The 20,395-nt window shown below is 38.9% G+C and overlaps 1 protein-coding gene and 1 long non-coding RNA gene across 12 annotated transcripts in view; one reads left to right on the forward strand and one right to left on the reverse strand.

Annotated features, from left to right (window-relative positions):
* Positions 1-4,300, reverse strand: part of LOC128315012 (uncharacterized) — a 36,341-nt gene extending 32,041 nt beyond the window's left edge. Inside the window, exons 1-2 of the long non-coding RNA XR_008297399.1 lie at positions 4,005-4,300; positions 3,850-3,901 (exon numbers count right to left, since the gene is read on the reverse strand). This is a non-coding gene — a long non-coding RNA (uncharacterized LOC128315012). The remainder of the gene's footprint in view (positions 1-3,849; positions 3,902-4,004) is intronic.
* The window catches only part of FHIT (fragile histidine triad diadenosine triphosphatase), a 1,399,071-nt gene that overhangs the window by 528,536 nt on the left and 850,140 nt on the right, over positions 1-20,395 (forward strand). The window contains exon 2 of one of the 11 annotated variants that reach the window (XM_027039116.2): positions 12,814-12,917. The exons of 9 other annotated variants lie outside the window; for them this stretch is intronic. In XM_027039116.2, the coding sequence (XP_026894917.1) occupies positions 12,872-12,917 (46 nt within the window). In that variant the 5' untranslated portion in view covers positions 12,814-12,871. Of the gene's footprint in view, positions 1-12,813; positions 12,918-12,942; positions 15,799-20,395 lie in introns of those variants that run through there. One more of the 11 variants, XM_053220340.1, reaches the window with a different exon arrangement.

The raw sequence follows: 20,395 nt of genomic DNA on the forward strand, positions 1-20,395 counted from the left end.
ACAAAATGGGCATATAGTGTATGGCATTGTCCAAACATGTTTGATCACAGAGTATTGTTTTGGTGAGGGCCATGCTTTAGAAGCACACCTTTAAGAGTCCTGGTGGATTGTTCCAAATTTGGTAGATATTCTCAGAAGTACAAACAGAATATAGATTCTAGGGGTGCCTGACTCAGTTGCTTAAGCATCCGACTTTGGTTCAGGTCATGATCTCGTGGTTCCTAAGTTCGAGCCCTGCATTGGGCTCTGTGCTGACAGCTCAGAGCCTGGAGCCTGCCTCGGATTCTGTGTCTCCCCTCTCTCTGACCCTCCCCACGCTCAAAAATAAACATTAAAAAAAAAAAAAGAATATAGATTCTAAATCTTAAAGGTATCAGAGGATTCAAATGAGAATTCGTAAGGACTTTTTACAGAGGAGGGAAATATATCACACCAGTGAATTTGTTCTTTCTGGTGTGGGTGACTTATTGCGGACGCCGTTACCATTGACGTATGAAATGAGTATAATGGAGTGATGATGCCGAAGAAGTAAGGTGGTCATTGTTGATTTTGTGGCAGAAGAAAATATGGATATATTTAAAAATCTGTACACAAGGATATATATTCACAGAATATGCATGGACATTAAGAACACAAGTCACTTAGTTTTATTAAAATTCCTTTTTGCATTTGTGATCCTGGATCTAGGATTTAGCTTAGTACAGTTAGAATGTACTTTAGTGTTTCTTTAATAAATAAATAGTGTCTTCTGGTGTATTTTATCTTGGGTAATTTGGAATACTTACTGTGTGAACCTCTAAATCTTTCCTTGCATTGGAAGTGCAGAATTTGGGGTTAGTTTTAATATGTTTTGAGAAATAACTATTCTGGCAAAATCCATCTGTCCATGTGTAGAAGTCTACACTGGAGTCAAGCTAATCAAGGTTTAAATTACTGCTCTGTTATTTATTTGGTGATTAAACTTGGGCAGATTTCTTGGTACTTCAACTCCAATTTCTTAATTTATAACAGCATTTCTCACATTTTGCTGCAGAGATTGCTAGAACTAGAACTTGGGGCACTTGGATGGATTCCTCGTTCTTCACCCCTTGATAAGCTCAGAAAAGCCTCTCTTCTTTCTACCTGTTATGAGGCTCTACATAGCATTTCACTTATAGTATGGTTTATGTGTAAAAGTTGTGAACACCATCTTCCTGCTTCTTGGATGGTCAGGATTAAATGAGGTAGATCAAGAGGGGCAAGGGTGAAGGCAACTGTTAAAAGCTTGGAAATGAATCCCAGCTCTGGCTGTGTAACCCTCAAGAAATTACTTAATCTCTCTGTGTCTGGGCAGAATAACTCATCTCACTAGATTATTGGGAGGATCATGAGATGATGTATATATAGTTGGTACATTAGCACAGCACCTGCCACATAAAATCCTCACTAGAGGCTGGTCATTGCTCTTGTTACTATTAAAACTCCTTGTCTAGTAGCTACTACATACTAACTGTTCGACAGATGTCTGCGCCCATTTACCCTACCCTTTTTGAGTGCCTGCAAGCATGGTTCACCGTGCTAAGCTTTACAGGCTTCAAGGATAAAGAAAGTGCAGAAAGAACACACATAGAAGCAGCACCTGACATAAATGGCAAATAGATTTTGAATTGGATAAAAAAATGAAGTTGAAATTTGACTAACTGGGGACACCTGTGTGGCTCAGTCAGTTAAGCCTCCAACTCTTGATTTCAGTTCAGGTCATGATCTTACAGTTTGTGTCCTCTGTCCCCACCTCTCTCTTTGCCCCTCCTCCCTCTCTCAAAAATAATTAAACATTAAAAAGAAAAAGAAACTTGACTTTTATTAGCCATAAAAAGGTATTTAAGCACCTAGACAAAAGAATATAGAAGGATGTGTTGCTTACCCTGAGAATCAATAAAATTAAGAACTTTTTATTTTTTTTTTAAAGTGGAATTGAGTTCCAATAAAAGCTCAGTGAAGAATGTAGCCAATCATTCTAGATATTTGAGATTTTTGAAGTCCTTTGGATTTTAACCCTTGTTAAAATCCCTAAAGAATTATGTGGCTACCTTCTTGCATTTTATTTTTTTAATTTTATTATTTTTTAATTTACATCCAAATTAGCATATAGTACAACAATGATTTCAGGAGTAGATTCCTTAATGCCCCTTACCCATTTAGCCCATCCCCCCTCCCACATCCCCTCCAGCAACTGTGTTTGTTCTCTATATTTAAGAGTCTCTTATGTGTTTGTTCACCTCCCATTTTTACATTATTTTTGTTTCCCTTCCCTTATCATGTTTTGTCTCTTAAAGTCCTCATATGAGTGAAGTCATATGATATTTGTTTTTCCTTGACTGACTAATTTCACTTAGCACGATACCCTCCTGTTCCATCCACATAGTTGCAAATGGCAAGATTTCATTCTTTTTGATTGTTGAGTAATACTCCATCGTATATATATATACCACATCTTCTTTATCCATTCATCCATCGATGGACATTTGGACTCTTTCCATACTTTGGCTATTGTTGATAGTGCTTCTATAAACATTGGGGTGCATGTGTCTCTTCTTGCACTTTAAATGGAATCCAGAGGATGTGGTTAAGTCTTTCTTGCCTGGAGTGCCTGTAAGGAATGTCTTAGAGTGGCAGTACAAAACTAGGACTATGAGATCAAGTTGGATATAAATGAATCCTAAGCATAATTTGTACATTGCTTAAAAAGACCCTCATTAAAGATCATTTTCTTATAAGGGGTATAAGAAAAAAAGGAGAGGGGGACAATCAGATAATTGAGAGTTCCCAGTAATTTAATTCTGGAAAAAAAACCCACAAAATTGTGTTGTACATTAAAAGAAAACAATTGAAAAGCTCAAACTGTCCCTTGAATGGAAAAAATGTTCTCTTATACTGAGGACTTATTTATTCAACAAGAACTGAGTGCCTCCAAATAGTACGTGAGGCCCTGGAAATGTCATAGCACATAAGGCAAACATGGTGTTTGCCATGTGCAACTAACACTTCAGTGGGGTAGACAGGCTATCAAGCAGTCATACCAAATTATGTGGAAGTGATTCCATGGAGGAAAGTTCCAGATGCTATGGAAGTATGTGTAGGAAAGTTGGGACAGCTTCCCTTGGGAAGTGACAGTTGAGCTGAGGTAGGAGTTAACAAGAGGGGAAGGAAGAGAGCATACTGAGGGCAGAGGAAGCAGCAGATGCAAAGCCCATGGTGGGAGGGAGCAGTGTTGGCATCACCAACAAAGACAAGCTCCCACACTCCTGGAGAGTACTGGGAGGTGCCCATGGGAAGGAAAGGAAATGCCAGTCCACAAGGGCCTAATGGGCCAGGACAAGATGATGCCCCTCCTTGTCTGGGCTTGGAGTTGCATTTCTACTTGTGGTAACTTTGTTTTGAATTCTGCTCTTTCATAAAGTGATGGTTAAATCTCTATGGAAGATGCAATCCATTTTCTATACTTCTCTGTGCATTTAATTCAGAAATGTTTAATATGAAGGGAATGTGTTTAATTTTAGAAGTTCAAGTCTTAGAGCAGGAGTAGCTCCTTAACCCAATGCCCTGTGTGTATATTGTGAAACAGTCTTCGGTCACTCATTGTTCTGAAACCATAGGTCTGACTGAATTTGAGATTTTGCCAAAATGCTATCAGTTCTATTTACAGATTTGAAGACCCAAAGTATTCCAATGTGACATAAATCCTCCTTTGGGGTGGGGGGGTTGTGCTGGTTATTCTCCACCCCATCTCCATAGTCTATTGGACAACTATCTCTGCTCTGTCTGGGTGAGAGGACTCACCAGAAGTCTGGCCTCTATGGACCGCGTTACCTGGACTCCCATGACTGTTGCTTGTTTCAGTTTGCTTTGGTCAATGGAGATCCTGGAGAGACATGAGGGAATGGGAGGAGAGACAGGTGAGAAGGTGCTGAGGTCTACATCCCAGCATGGATCTACCTCATGGTGGTAGTCCCCATCCCTCTTACCTCATAAGGCTCTGGTAACATAGTCTTGCCCTTTTCCCTTTTCGGCCCAGGATGGCAGAAGCATCCTGCTGCAGCTAGTTCCGGGGGTCTGGGTATCCTTAACTTATCCTTAACTACCTGCACCTCTGAGACTAGTTCTTTCATTTAATTCTCTTCAAAGATGATTGTGACCTCTTCCTGTCAGGATTCCAACTCATACCATCATAATCTGTCTTTTGGGTACCTATCATATTCTTCCCTTTCCAATACCAGGGTAGGCTTTAGGTTTGGGTAACTAAGGACCAGAAGAACATTGGATAAAAATCCCCTGGATAATATGCACTCACTTCCCTCACTTTGGACTCAAAATAGATCAGTCCCTGGAGGAAGGGCACTGTTTGTCATCATATATCTGCCTGGCTGTCATTCAGGACCTAATTGGGCTCTCTTAAATTTCATTCTATTCCTACTTGTCATGTTTCTGGACCCCTGAGAAATTTCTTGCCATGTGTGTTCAGGAACAGAGCATTTTGATGCTGTAGATATTTTGATCTTTAGAGCACAAAGAAGAAGATTTTGGTCACAGGAACAGTAGACATCTTCACACACTCTTTGATCCTGTATGACATCCCTGAACCTCGCCCTTGCTTTTAATTTATCTTTACTTTTTAAAATATACATGAATATTTTCATAATTGATTCTTACTTTCCAAAATATACATGAATATTCCATAAAATATATGTGAATAATATAATATATATTATGTAAATATTATAATATAATATATAAATATACATATATGTATTATACACATATTATACATATGTATATATTTACATATATATATAAATAAGAGTCAAGAGAATAGTATAATGGACTCCCATGAGCCTGTCGTCCAGCTTCCATGATGATCAACATCCCATCATCGAGTTCACATGCATATATTTTTCTGTAATATTTTATAGTGAATCCTGTTCACCATATCATTTCACCTATAAATACATTTTTGTGTTTCTTTAACAGATAAAGAATTCAAAAGAAACTATAGCACACGTGTAGTGAAGTGAACAATGATTCTTTAATATCTAATAATCCATGTTCAGTTTTCCTCCATTCCCTCAAAATTTTTTTCAGTTGAAATTTTCAAATCACAAGCCATAAAACATCTTCACATTGAATATGGTAGCTATGTCTCTTACGTTTTTTTAATTCCTAGAAGTCACATACTTTTAATTTTTTTGAATTACACCAAAAAAACACCAGAAGTGCACACATTAAGTGATCAATGAATGTTTAAAAATGAACAGCCCATGTGACTACTACTTAGATAAAGATACAGAACATTACTAACACCTAGACATTTTCCAGTCATTACATGTACACTTGCGTTCCAACATAGCCATTGTTCTATTATCATAGATTGATCTTGCCCATTTTTTCACATTATATAAATGCAATCATACAACATGTCATATTTTTGGTCTGGCTACTTTTGGGGAAATTCAACCACTTTTTAAAAAATCAATTTACTGAGATATAATTTGTATATAATTAACTGTACCCATTTATAGTGTGTATAGTTCAATGGATTTTAAAAGCAGTATGCACCCATGAAACTACCTATGCCATCAAGATATGGAACATTTCTATTGCCATGAAAAGTTTACTCATGTCAAATTGCAGTTATTCCCTCCCACTGGACCCAGCTTTCAGGCAACAATTGATTTGTTTACTATCAGAGATTATTTTTCATTTTCTAGAATGTTTAATAATTGAATCATACAATATATACTCTTTTATGTCTGGTTTCATTGACCATAATGATTTGGAAAGTCATGTAGGTGTTTGCAAGTATTAGTAGTTTGTTTCCTTTTATCACTCATTGGTATTCCATTATATGGGCATTTTACATTTTGTGTTATTCATTCATTCATTCTGTGCATTCATTTGTTACTGTCTACTTAAACGTTGTTTACAGATTTGGATTATTTTGCATGAAACTGCTTTCATTTGCATGAAACTGCTTTCATTCAATGTTCATTTATTGAATGAATATTTGTGCACAAATATTTGTGTGGACATACTTTCATTCATTTCTCTGGATAAATAAAAACTTTACAGTGAAATGCCTGAGTCATATATTATGGATATTTGTAAAATTTTAAAGAAACGAACAGTTTTCTAAAGTGGTTGTACCTTTTTTTTTTAAATTCACACTATCCCTTTCTGAGCATTCCAATTGCTCTACATTCTTGCAAACCTTTGGCAAGGTCACTCTTTTAAATTTTAATTGTTCTAATGGGTGTGTATAGTTATCTCTTTGTGGTTTTGGTTTGTGATTCTTGATGATATTGAATACCTCTTCATGTAGTTATTTGCCATTGATATAATTTCTTTTGTCCGGTGTTTTCAAATAATCTGGCTTTGTTTTCTCCTTTTTTGTTGAGTTGTAGGAGTTCTTTATGTATTCTGGATACAAGTCCTTTCTCACATATGCATATTGCAGATATTTTCTTCTGTTGCAGGGCAGTGACTTTTAAAATGCAGAAGTTTTAAATGTTGGTCTATTATGTTTTTTGATCCTTTCTAAGGAATCTGAGTCCACTCCAAGTATACAAATATTTTTTCCCATGATTTCTTCTAAATGTGTGGCCTATGATCTATTTTGAGGTAATATTTGTATATGGTATAAGGTAAGAGTCAGTATTCTTTCCTCTGGCCTTCCCCCCAGTATGAATATCTAGTTCTAGCACTATTTATCAAAAATATTCTACTCCATCATTGAATTGCCCTGACATCTTTGTCAAAAATCGATTAACCATTTATGTGTGGGTCTATTTCTAGACTATCCATCTGTTTACTTGATTAATTTATCTCTTCTTTCATTAATAACACACAGTTTTGGTTAGTGTGGCTTTATAGTCAGTCTTAAAATCAAGTAGTTTGAGTTCTCCAATTCTGTACTTATGTATTAAAATTGCCTTTGTCTGTTTTAGTTCATTTGCATTTCATGTAAATTATAATCAGTTTGTCAGTTTCCACAAAAAGTCATGTGGTTTTGATTGGAATTGCATTGAATCTTTAGATTGAATTGTGAGAGAAATGCCATTTTGACAATATTGAATCTTTCAATCTCGAATATACTAAATCTTACCATTTATTTAGTTCTATAATTTCTTTTTACAATGTTTTGTAGATTTTAGTGCAAAGGTCTTACATGGATTTCATGTTTTGGAGTGGCATAGTGCATAGTAATGGAATTATACTTTTAGTTTTATTTTCTAATCATTCATTGCTTATGTTAGAAATAGTATTGGTTTTTGTATGTTGCCTTCATTACCTTTGACTTGTTAAATTCATTTATTAGTTCTCTTAGTCTTTTTGCAGTTGTTTAAGCTTTTCTACACACATGATCATGTCATCCATAAAGAAAGACAGTTTAACATTCTTTCTGATGTTTACTTAAAGTTTGTCTTTTGTGATTTATTTTATTAATCCAGTCTGACAGTCTGTCTCTTAAGTTCTTATTTTGGTTTTAGGAAACCTATAATACATTCATTTGCCACCTATACTGTCTCCTCTTCTGTGTTATTGTTGCTGTGTAATGCAATCCCACCCCAAGACATTTTTACTTTAAACGATCTTATTTATTTAGCACTTCCCCACATATTTACCCCAATCTGGTACTCTTCACTGCATTCCACATTCTGTGCTTTCATCTGGGAATGTTTTCTTCTGCCTGAATAATTCCCTCTAGTTCCTGTTAGTATTTCCTTTCATGTAGATTTTATTATCTTCTTTCAGAGAGATGTTAATTTTCTGTCAGGTGGATGCGGTATGAACGGGTCATGTTGATCTAATCAACAAATGAGATTTTTTTTTTTTTTTCGAGGTTGTGTCTGTTTTATTTCCCATTTGTTCTAACAACTCAAGTCCTCAGAGTTTCTTAGCTGAATGTCTGGGATGTTTACCGTGGTCCTTTGTCCTTAGCAGGTTCTAAATTCCAGTGTTTGTCTTCCAATCATTTCTGGATTGACAAGATTATTCCTAAGCTATTTAGTCTCTTAGCAACTGATTTTTGCTCAGCTTTCCCCCTCCTCCCACTCCACACATTTGTAGCTTAGGGATGTGCACATATCTGAAGGGGATATTTGAATTGGGAATTTTGAGGTCACTTCTCTGTGGTCCCCCTTTCTCAGAAATCTTAGCCCCTCAAGTCCTAGCTGCTGCTTCTATAGCCCTTAACTTCAAGTTTTATCTCTTCAACACAGAGAAGCTGCTGCAAGCTTTGGGTTGCTGCTTTCTACTTGGTGAATATCCCCACAATGCAAATTAACAGATGCCCTTAGGATAAAAAAGCTGCTGTAAATATAGGGCTGACTTTAATGAGCTTTCATTTCCTGCTTAAATCCTGGTTGCCTTGGTGGTTCTCCAATGCTTTCAAACAGTCTTATTTTTTATTCCATGCATCATTATGATTGTTTTCTGCTGGAGGATTAGTCTGATATAAGTTGCTTCTTCAGAGCCAGAAACATAACTCTTCCTTCCAGCCATGGTTTAAGAAAGGCACCTTCCACCACCATTTTTAAAGATGCCATTTGTTGAAAAAAAAAACCAAAACATAGGCCTTTTTTTCCTCCATTTTTTTCTCCTACACTTTGGATTGCTAATTATTTCCTTCTGATGCCATTGTTTGAATGTTTCTTTATTCCTCATATTTGTAATAGATATTTAGTTAGATTTAGAGGTTGTTCGGTAGTAACATATCATAGGGGACACTGTGTATCTCCTACTGCATCACACCATGAGCCATAAAATACAGTGGTTCCCAAACTTGGCTTCACATTGGAATCATCCAACAAATGTTTAAATAAAGGGGAGAAAAAAACCCTGATGCTTGATTACTATCCCAGACATTATGGTTTAATTGATATGGAATGTGACCTGAACATTGGGATTTTTAAGAGCTGCTCCTGCCTCCTTCCCTGGCCAAGTGATGTTAATGTGCTTCAAAGTTTGGGAAACACTGATGTAATGTCTGGTCATTCCACTTTTAGTTAGTTTATGATTGACTTATAGATTCAGGTGTTGTTAGTCTGATCCCTTCAATATCAAGTTCCCTATCAAGCTTTAAGCTAATGTTTTAGGAGCCATCTAGGGTGGTTGCCTAGAACCATTATTTCATTAAGAGTTGCAGATGGTGATTTTCTAATTGTCATTCCTCATGCTCATATTAGTGTGGTTCCTTTATATGGAACTTTTGATTCCTAAATGTGGTCCATACAGGAAAGTTAGGGTAGATGCTTAACCATTTTCCTTTATTTATATATTTTCTGAATTGTGAGTTGGTACCCTAACAACTTCTAAAGGTGACCAATGATTATTTTTCATACCATTATGAACTCATGGATTTTTATGCATTAGATCTGTTTCATTCTACCACCTTCAAAGTTCTTTTAATGTTGAAATCGATTGATCTTTGGTCAGTAGGAGCCCCTTTCAAGTTGGCTCCAAGTCCTTTTGACATGACTCTAGTAGGCTTTGATAGCTTCCTATGACAAACTTTCCTCATTCATCGTGTCCATTTCCTGTGTCAGATCTGCAATCTGCCATTTCTTCAAGAATCCCTGGTTTCTTTCAGTGAAAGGAAGTACTGAAGAGACCAAAATAGAGGAATTAAGTGCAACCTTCTCCTTAACCCTCAGCCTTTTCCTCATTTCTCCCAGTTTATTTGGCCGAGATTCATAATAACAACATTCTTATAATTCCCGTTCTATCACATATTGCATGTGTGTCTTAGGGTACTTTACTTCCTTGTGCCTATGATCTCATCTGTAAAGTGGGGATAATAATTGAAATAACCCCGGCATAATTCTTGCAATTGGTTTTTTAATGGAGGGCCAACAGGATCACTCAGTGGGGGTTGCAGTAGTAGTAGTAGTGGTATAGCCATAATGGTAGTAGTGATGGTGGCAGTTCCTTTTTTCTACCAATTATTATGTGCCTACCATGTATAAGCATTGGGCATAGGCAGTAGGAATAATGGGAGGAGGAGGAAGAGGCCTCATACCAGTAGTAGTCTTTTATTTGTTTCAATAAGTAATTATGTGCAAGGTACCACGCTGGGCACTAGGGATGCAATGAGAGTTAAGACAGGTATAGTCATTGTCTTCCAGGAGAAGGACAAAAAACAAGTAAACTGGCAAATAAAAATTATTATTATTGATCCAAATTATTCCCTTAGACATTTCTCCAGGTTGAGGACTAAACTTCCAAATAGTTTCATGCCACCATCACAATGACTGCCTCACAGTGGTGCTATCAAAACAGCCATATTGAAATGTCTTCTGTCCAAGTGTCCCATTCATATTGCTGAGCCACTGCATTTTTTTCCTAAGTGCCTTTCCCCTGATGAGAATGACTTTTAATGAAGGGAGTCGCTGGCCATGGTTCAGAGGATCGAAACTGGGCCTTCCTTCTGCTTTCCTTTCCCTGGTGCTGCCCGGATTCCCAGGGAGCAACTGATTCATTCCCAAGCAACTCCTTCCCTCCTTGAAATGGAAAAGTGCTCTTCCCCTGGGCCTTGCCTCACAGGAGTGGAAAGGTGCCATCAAAGGGGGAGTTTGTACAGAACCCCGAAGTGGGAAGCCACTTGGCTCTCTCTTTCACTTCAGAGTGAAAATGAGGTCACAGGATGTCCCCTTCCGTGAACAACTGAATAAAAGACCAAGGGAAAACCTCCTCGTGGCCTACAGCTAAAAGTGTTCTCATACTGTGAAGGAGTCACTTTTTGGCTCTTTGTGCAGTGGCCAAAAGACTGTCTCAGCGGGGTAGGAGTGCGGGAAGCCAGCAAGGTGAGATCCCTTATTCTCCTCTCATACTTAGGGAGATGCTTACTTTCTCCACCTGGAGAGAGTCTCTTCAGTGGAAAAGGAATAACAGATTTTTCAGCTTCTCGTCATTCCTGGTCCTTTGCTTCTTTTCTGACTGAATTACAATTGCCCAGACTTCTGCCTCCTCTTGGTAAGTAGACCAATACATAGGAATTAATCCAACTACCTATTGTGGCCAGCAGACTGTTTTAGCTGTAAGAGGTGCCCTACATCTGGTCTTTACCCTCAAAGATCTTGTTGTTCAGAGCAGAGGTAAAATTTGTTTATTCCACAAATCTTAACTGATTCTGCACAGGATTCCAGGACCAAAACAAAAACCCCAAAGTATTTGCAATCTGTCCCCTTAAAGTTTACAAACCGTCCCCTTGGGTATTTTACCCTAAGGCATGCCCTTCCATGGTATTATGGTCCTAAGTATAGGTTTTGTGTTAGGAGGCCTTGAGCTCAAATTCTGCCTTTGCAGATTACTCTGCATTCCTAGACAAGTTGCTTTACTCCTCTGAACTTTAGTCTTTTATCTGTCGCAAGAAAATGCTAAGTGTCAGTCAGATACCATACATTTATGGAGTGTCTGTGATGTTCCAGGAACTTCCTCCTTAGGTACAAGGGATGGAGTCAGGTAACAAACATACACAAAAATAAATGAGATGGTTTCAAATCTTGTTAAAATCATAAAGATAGATAGATAGAGCAGGGTAGCTGTGGAGGGAGTGAGTAGCTGTGGAGGTGGTTGTGTGTAAAAAAAAAAAAAGTTCGAGAAGGAGGGGGTGGCCAACTGTCAAATGCTGCTAAGTGGTTAAATGAAGGGAGACCTGAAATTGGCCCCTGGCTTTGGCAAGAGGTGGTTTGTTGATGACTTGTACTAGGGACATGCTATGAGTAGCCTTGAGTCTTTATATATTCATAATAAAGGGAACATACATGGTGATTCTGGCTTTTTAAAGAATCTAAAGTGATGCTTTAAAGGAAATGGATCCTATAGTCAGGCTGAATGTAAGAACATTTGTAAAGAATTTTGAATTTCCAACAATAAATTGCATTACAGATAATAGGGGGAAACTAATGGCTGCCTACTAACTACTTTTTTAGGTTGTATTACTAAACTATGCTGCAGCTTACCCAAATTGTCTTTCTCTTGGGGTGCCATTAAAACCATTTTTTTAAATTAAAATCTTGTTATGACTGAGAGCACAAAAATGACCAAGTCAGAACAAATCCCGATGACTTTTAAATATACATCAAAGCCAATGTTTACAAGCAGCATTTAGGGCTAATTAGGATGGCCCACTCTGGGTTTCTGGCACAGAGATGTGTGCTACTGAAATTCTTTTCCCCTTTTCCATTCATCACAGAGATGTTTTCATCTTGTTGCTCATCTGCAGCCATCAGAGGAAACTCTGGCCACACAGCACGGCCTCACTGGGAAGGAAAAGCCAGTGTCGTTTCCCTGGGATAGGATGGAGAAAAAAGCAGCCAACTCCTATTGATTCCCATTTCTCAGACAGAGTGATGCCTTTAACACTGTGTAATGAAAGTTTTTATATGTGAGAGGGATTACCAACTTCGGACTGTTATTGTCCTTTGATGTGCCCCAGAAATATTACAGTAGAAGTTATTAAAGAATAAATTGTGGACACAGACTGCTTTGCCCAAGCCACTTGTCGCTTTGGCCCTGGTCGATTTATGCGGCAGCAAATTTTCCCCTCCTCCTCCTCCTCCTCCTCCTCCTCCTCCTCCTTCTCAAATTTGTTAGCTTTTGGAAATGTTTCTCTGTTTTGGGTTTTGTTTGTAAAGAGAGCTGTGAGAGTAGATTGACAACCTTTATCAGTTCAGAAAATGAGTGAAGCCTTGAAAATTAGTAACTGTACCAACCCATTTGTGTGGAACGTGCACGTCTCCTCACAACCCCCAATGTCAGCTTTTGCCCATTTTACAGGTGAGGAAAGTGAAGCTCAGAGAAGTCAGGGCTCAGCCAATGTCACAATACTAATTGGATGCCCAGTGGACGGGATGAAATCGGCTCACACTACTTGGAGTCTGGTATTTCCACTTAGAGCACAGCTGTCTCTGTGTCCACCCGGAGGGAAGGTTAAAATTGTTTAAAGCCTGGAAAGTGATGAAATATGAGGAAATCATGTGCTGGGAGACTAAGCATTCCCCAGCTTCCCACTGAACCGGAAATCGTTGGGGCACCACTCTGGGCCCAAAACCTTTCCCTGGCAGCTGGGCTTGGTGTCCTCAGAGGCGTGCTGTGGCTCGTGGTGAAATCGTGCAGATGGAGACGGGACCGTGTTCGGGTGTGGGCTCATGGTTTCCCCTCACTTACTCCCAAAAGCTGCATGACTGTGTTCCTGGGGAAGCTGAAGGTTTGTCAGGGGTCAGCTAGCATTTCTGAGTAGCTCTCCAGAACGCGAGGAACGTACATCTCCCTTTCCCAAGTGATGGCAGACATAGTTACTGCAAAATAGCTCAAAAGATTTTTCTAAATTTGGATTGCTTTATCTGGCAACTTTTATTAATCTGAAGGACATGACCCAATTCCGTCTTTCTTATAATTCTGTTTCGACCCTTGATTATATAGTTTCTCAGGTCAAGAGGGTTGCAAGTATGTAAATATTACTTCTTTATACTTAAGTACAATTATTATTAATTGTATTTTTTTAATGTCTTATTTATTTTTGAGAGAGAGAGACAGAGTACAAGCAGGGGAGGGGCAGAGAGAGAGAGGGAGACACAGGATCCGAACCAGGCTCCAGGCTCTGAGCTGTCAGCACAAAACCTGACATGGGGCTCGAACTCATGAACTGCGAGATCATGACCTGAGCCACCCAGGTACCCCTATTAATTGTATTTCTAATGGTAACTAATGTTGATTGTGTGCTAACTGTGGGGCTAGGTATTATGCTAACAGCTTTACATACATCATGAGATGTAATAGTTCTGTGATATGGCATCTTTTATTATTTTTCTTATACAGATAGAGAAACTGAGACTCAAGGAGGTTAAGTACTTTGCCCAGAGTATACAGCTAGTTAATGATGTGGTCTGGATGTGGAATCAGGTGGTATGACTCCTACCTCGTGTTCCTAACCACCATGCCTACCACCCTGCCATCTTAGTGCAGGTTAATAAGTTATCTGTGAGGATATTTTGAGCACATTTTCTTCCTATGAGTTAAAGCCCATTTTATTTATTTATTTTATTCCTGGAGATTGATTTTCATTTTAGGTTTGTGTTAATCTACATTTGGCATTTTCCAGAGGAGGCAACGAAACCTCAGAGAACTAGAATGTCAGCACAATGGCCAGGTCTTTGTACCCACTCCATCTTTCTTCTCTTCTATTTTGCTCGCAGGACATCCACTACTCAGAAAGAGAGAGAGTTCAAGGTCAAATTTCAAGGTTCTGTGTTATTGATAACTTGCTTAGTGTTCCAAGGCTATAGAAGCTGTGGTTCTTTGCTTTCTCGGGGTCTCGAAGGAAACTCTGTTATACTGTCTGAGAAGATGGTGAGGGAAATGAACAGGCTCCTAAAAGAAAGAGAACTTTCTTTTTAACTTTTTCCTAGATGACATAGAATATTAGAAACAAGGCTTATTCACACTGAGGTGTGTACATGGGTTGAGAAAAAGATAAAGATACCAACAGGTATCTTTACGTGTATATGTATTAGCTTGTTGTAGATATGCTATACATAAATTATATAAATTAATATATTAATAAATAGAAATTATCCCCAGGGAGTTCTTTTGATCAAGCTGAGACACTTCGGATGTACTTTTCATCTGATTAATCTTGTCTGTAAATCACATCTGAAAGTCAGGACCTGAATTTTGTGCCATTGTCACTACGTTTTGACCCCGAGGAAACTGTGTTTTTGCCCCACGTTTGGAGAAGTGGTGCCTTCCTACACCAACACCTGTTTATTCAGGTGAATCAAGACATCTGTGTGTGCCCAAACCAAAGACTTTGAGCCCTCTGGTCATGGGCCCAGTGCAACTTTCACTTTGGAGTTAAGACAGTTGTGATATTTTACCTGTCTGAGGAGATGTGCAGGTATATAAAACGTGTGCTGAAAGTGGTTCCTGTGGGGAAAATGGTCTTTCAATCTTCCGTGGTACTTGAGAGATCAGAAGTCCTGCCAGAAATCAGAGAAGTCATCGTCACGCATCATTTTCCATGGCTACTAGCCAGTCTTAGAGGACCCAACAGTTTGAGAATTAGGTAGCCCCTTGCAGATGCTTGTAGCTGTCAGCATGATTTCCCCCCATTGCTGGAAGTTCACAGTTCTTTTCTGATGATAAAAAACAGCCCTGCTTCCCCCAGTTCTCCCCAACCGTGATCAACACATTCTGGATGAATCTAGAGGCTTTGGCACAATACTTTCAATTTTAGAAGTTCTACCCATGGTGTTCAGTTTATGTGTCTCTAAATCCTACTAGAAGATGCTGCTGATTTGCCCAGGTCTGTGTGACTGTGTAATACAAACAATTCCAAGCAACAGCTACTAGTTTTCCATGCTTCCTCACAGAGGAAGCTGGGTTTTTGCGGTACACAATGTAATTCATTGTTTGCCGTGCAAATGAGGAGAGTCATAGTTTTAAGATTGTTCTGAAGGAAAGGCACACTCTCTGCATAAGTCGTTGTCTGGGGGATGCTGTGTGACACATGCACGTGGTGGCATATGGCGGTGGTGGGTGGACCGGGGCCCGGTAAAACTTCGGAGACTATTTGATGGATTTCTCTAAGACTCTGAATTAGACAGTACCTAAGGAGATGAAAGCAGGGCATTATTCATAAGTTGTTCTCCCCTGCTAACTTCCACATTCTCCAAGGGTTAATTAATTTTTTTTTCTTTATCCAGGGAACCCATCTCTGGGTTAGGTTTATGACAGGCTGATGGATGGACAGGTCGGGCAAGCGTAAGCATTTTTGCCATCTACCTTCTGTTTTTCTGCTTGGATCCTCCTGGTGTAAATCAAGATAATAATGAAACAGTGTAGGGGCGTTGGAAAGGCAGGCCCCTATTTTTAGGCTCCCTGGAAAATTTTCCCTTTATTTGATTTTGGTGGCTTCAGTCATATCTTCTAATACAGTTTCATACAAATGTAATCTGGCTTCCCCAGCCTAGTACAACCCAAATCAAAATGATATTATGCCTTTTCACAGCTGTAAATCCTTCCTCAAATTAAGGCTCTCAAACCTAATCTGCTAGAGGTCTACGGAGGAGGAGGGGAGCCCCAGCACCCCACTACGAACAGCATTAAGCATCTAATGACAACTTGACAGAGACTTTTATCTTTTGTCCCTGTGAAATAAAATCTTCAAAGTTATCTGCCTTTTCTTTGAAACTTAGCACAGGCTGTACTTGGCCAGGTGTCTCAAAGCTGATACCAAGAGGGCAAAGATTGAGAGCTGTTTTTTACCCACTTCTTTCTGGGCTGCCTCTTTTTATGACCTGGGAGGAAGTGAGGGTAAAATCTGAGATGTGGCTGCTTTCCAATAAGGTTAAAGACACAGAGTCACAGAATCCCAACAGAGACTAAAGCAGGAGATTGATGAATTAATTGAACCTACCAATTAACCAATGCATTAATTACTCTGTGCAAAGCAGAGTGAGATCAAGATAGGATGGGGTGGGAGGGGATGTTGGGCAAATTATAGGTGGCTAGAAAGATCAGAAAGCCAGAGATCTAGAGGAGGTGAAGTTCCTGGCAAAGCTCAACTGATGATGTTAGGTACGTAAGTAGGGGACCTGGCCAGGTCTGTAGGCAGGACTGGTGTGGGGCTTGCTACATAGGTGGACTTTAATACATAAGAGAGACACTGAGCCAAAACCTTAGAAATTTAGAACAGAGTTTCCAAAGAGGCTTCTTGTGGTGGTTCAATGCTACCGTTTTACCATTATTTCAGGAATTTTCTAGGGCTTCTAGACCCAGTCATCTGAAGGCAGGGCTCTGATGGCTTTGGGAAGAGATCTGATTCTCTCAGATCAAAGTAAGAGAACAAGCCTGCATCCTCTGATCAGCCAGGGTATTGCTAGGCGTTTGGGTCTTCCTGTGTACCAGGTGTGGGCTGATTTTTCAGAACCGTTTGCTTTCTTTTCAACAGCTTCGTCTTTTGGAGTCAACTTCCTCACACTGCTTTTCATTCACATAACTGATGTACCACACTCTGTTCTATGGTGTCAGCTACACATGCCAGAATATACCCCTTGGGTTTCCTGAGAAAATGAGCACAGACCTCCTGGCGAGAAGACTCTTGGGTTATTTTATCAATACACAGAATCCTTTAACATAGGTGTCAGGGTCCCAGTTTGAACCACTCTTTGGGAAGATACTTTCAGAAATGTACCATAAGACAAACTATTCTCTCATCACTTCCATCCCTCAGGCAGCCAGTATGGCAAAGGAAAAGGAGCAGATTACTGATACTATCATTCATTTGAAAAATATTTTCATTTGAAAAATTTGAAAAAATGTTTCAAGAGCAGCTATGAAGTATCTGGCAAGCCAGGTACTGTTTTAGGATCTGAGAATACTTGGTGAATAAAATAGATAGCGTTCCTGCTCTCATTGATGGTCCTATTGTCAACTTTAAATGGGTTTTGTGTTTTAAAGATTGCAAGGAGCCTGGTGAATAAAATAGCATTCCTGCCCCCATTGATGGTCATATTGTCATCTTTAAATGGGTTTTGTGTTTTATTTTATTTTATTTTATTTATTTTAATTTTTTAAATGTTTATTTCTGAGACAGAGAGAGACAGAACATGAGTTGGGGAGGGGCAGAGAGAGAGGGAGACACAGAATCCAAAGCAGGCTCCAGGCTCTGAGCTGTCAGCACAGATCCCAATGCAGGGCTTGAACTCACAAACTGTGAGATCATGACCTGAGCTGAAGTCGGTCGCTCAACCGACTGAGCCACCCAGGCGCCCCTGGGTTTTGTGTTTTAAAGATTGAAAGGATTTGGGCTTCTCGTCAGAAGGATGAAGAATGTATAGGCACATTATAGCAGCCAGCTAAGGCAACAGAAAGGACAAAGGAAAAACAGGAAAGGCATTATTTTGGAATGTGACCAGTGACAGTTACTTGGCTTTAAGGGACAAGAACTTATCAGAGAAGGGTACATTTGGCTAATCATTAGTTTTTTTCCCCCCTTTGAGGGAAAAAAAATCTGCTTTAATATTGGGCATGAGTTTGCTCATGCTAAGCTAGCCTCTGCTTTGATAATAAGCAACTTCTAAGTCTCCAAGCTTAAAGAGAAGTTTATTGGAATTCCATTTCTGAAATGACAGTGTGAGGCAGTTCACAGACCTATTCCCCAGCAAAACGACCATAACTGGTAAAAATGATAAAAAGAAACCCAACCATTTAAAGTCTCTGGAATTCTCCTAACCATATGCAGCAAACAAATATTTAAGAAAATATACTAAATCTTGATAAGAGCAGCAAGGGTCTATGGCATTTGAACCATGACCTGCTCCTCCTCCTCCCCACCGCATTCTATCCAATGCAGCCAGATGGAAGCTCCATGTTGGGCAGATGGAGCCAAGATAGAGCTTACTTTCCCATTAGCTCTCAGTCAAGGGATGTAGTGTCTCATTAAAAGGGGCAGGCCACCAGCATTTCTCATCCCATCCAGGTCTGAGTTACAGAAGCTAAATTCCTGGTGAATGTAGCTAACAGGTTAGAGACCACTTTCGTTCACCCAGCCCATACACATGGGATGGACACTCTACCGCAGGTATGGCAGCTGAGAGTACTGAGATACAGATTACCCTTGCTTAGCTTCCTGGAAGGGGAGAGGTTCCATTCTGGGAGAGGCAAATCAATAATACCAAAAAATGACCACCTCTAACCAGTACCCTGCTCACAAAGCAAGGGTGTCATTCCATTCCCCAGTTCTAGAGCAGTGGCTCAGAGATTTGCTAGGGAGAGATGCAGGCTAAAAGAAAAGAGAGCTCTAAAACTCAAACCAAAGGAGCTCAATTGATATGAAACAGTGTGGGGAATTTCAAGTCTAAGGGTGCTCTCCAAACCAACAGAGACTGTGGTGATAAGCAGTTAAGAGAAGTTTCATAACTCAATGTTAGCAGTAGCCTAACCATACCTCACTTAGTTTACCAGATATTATCAGGGAAGATCTGTCCTCCTGAAGCCAGAAAAAAATAAAAAAAACAAAAACAAAAACACCAAAACCCAACAAAACTGGCCTCAAAAGTATCCCCCACCCCCAGCAAAAGAGTCTGAATTTAATTGGATCACACTGTGGAGCAATTTATACCCCTCCTGGGGTGTTATCAAACCCAATAGGACAAGCAGCTGGAAATTAGTGAAACCTAATGGTGGGATGTGATAGTAAATGATGCAGACAGTTTAGGAGATCACGGGAGAAGAGAAACAGATGAGGGAAAAAAGTCAAAAAGAACCTTGAATGCACAGTTTTCTCCAGTGTACATGGAATGTTCTCCAGGTACACCATAAAACAAGCCTCAAAAAATCTAAAAGGTTGTAAATTATATAAAGTATGTTCTTTGGGCACAATAGTATAGAATTACAAAATAATAAGATAAATTTATGAAATTCATAAATACATGGAGATTAAACAGCATACTTTTAAAAAGCCAATGGGCCAAAGAAGAAATCATAAGGGAAATTACAAACAAAACAAAACAAAACAAAACCTTTTTGATAAGTGAAGACACAGCCTACCAAAGCATATGGAATACTACTAAATGCTTTGAGGGAATGTAGATAGTTCTTAACATTTACATTATATATATATATATATATATATATATAAAGATCTCAAATCAGTAATCTATTCTTTCACCTTAAGAAATTGCAGAAACAAAAGCAAAATTAACCCAAAGTAAACAGAAGGATAGAAATAAGGATTAGAGCAGAAGTAAATAAAATAGAAAATCAAATAAGCAAAATTCCTTTCTTTGAAAAGATAGGCAAAAATGACAAACCTTTTTCTCAACTGACCAAAGAGAAAAGAGAGAAGACTCAAATTACCAAAATCGGACGTGAAAGAGGGGACATTACTACTGACCTTATAGAAAGAAACAAGTATTATAAGGTAATATCATGAACACATGTATGCCAACAAATTAGATGAAATGCACAAAATGCTCAAAAGATAAAAACTGCTAAAACTGATTCGAGAAGAAATATGAAATAGGAGTAAACTCATACAAGTAAAGAGATTGAATTAGCAATTTAAAAATGACCCACCAAGAAAAACCCAGGCACAGATAGCTTTACTAGTGATTCTACCAAACATTTAAAAAGAGTTAACACCAGTTCTTCATACACTTTTCAAAAAATGAGAAGGAAAGTGCACTTTGTCTGCATTCTATGAGGCCACTATGAAGATATGACAAGGAAAGAAATCTACATACCAATATCTCTATGGAATATAGACACAAAAATCCTCAACAAAGTACTAGCAAATCAAATCCAGTAACATCTAAAATGAATTATACATCATGACCAAATGGGATTTAATGCAGGA

This window comes from Acinonyx jubatus, chromosome A2, assembly GCF_027475565.1.
Source record: "Acinonyx jubatus isolate Ajub_Pintada_27869175 chromosome A2, VMU_Ajub_asm_v1.0, whole genome shotgun sequence".
Lineage (NCBI taxonomy): Eukaryota > Metazoa > Chordata > Mammalia > Carnivora > Felidae > Acinonyx > Acinonyx jubatus.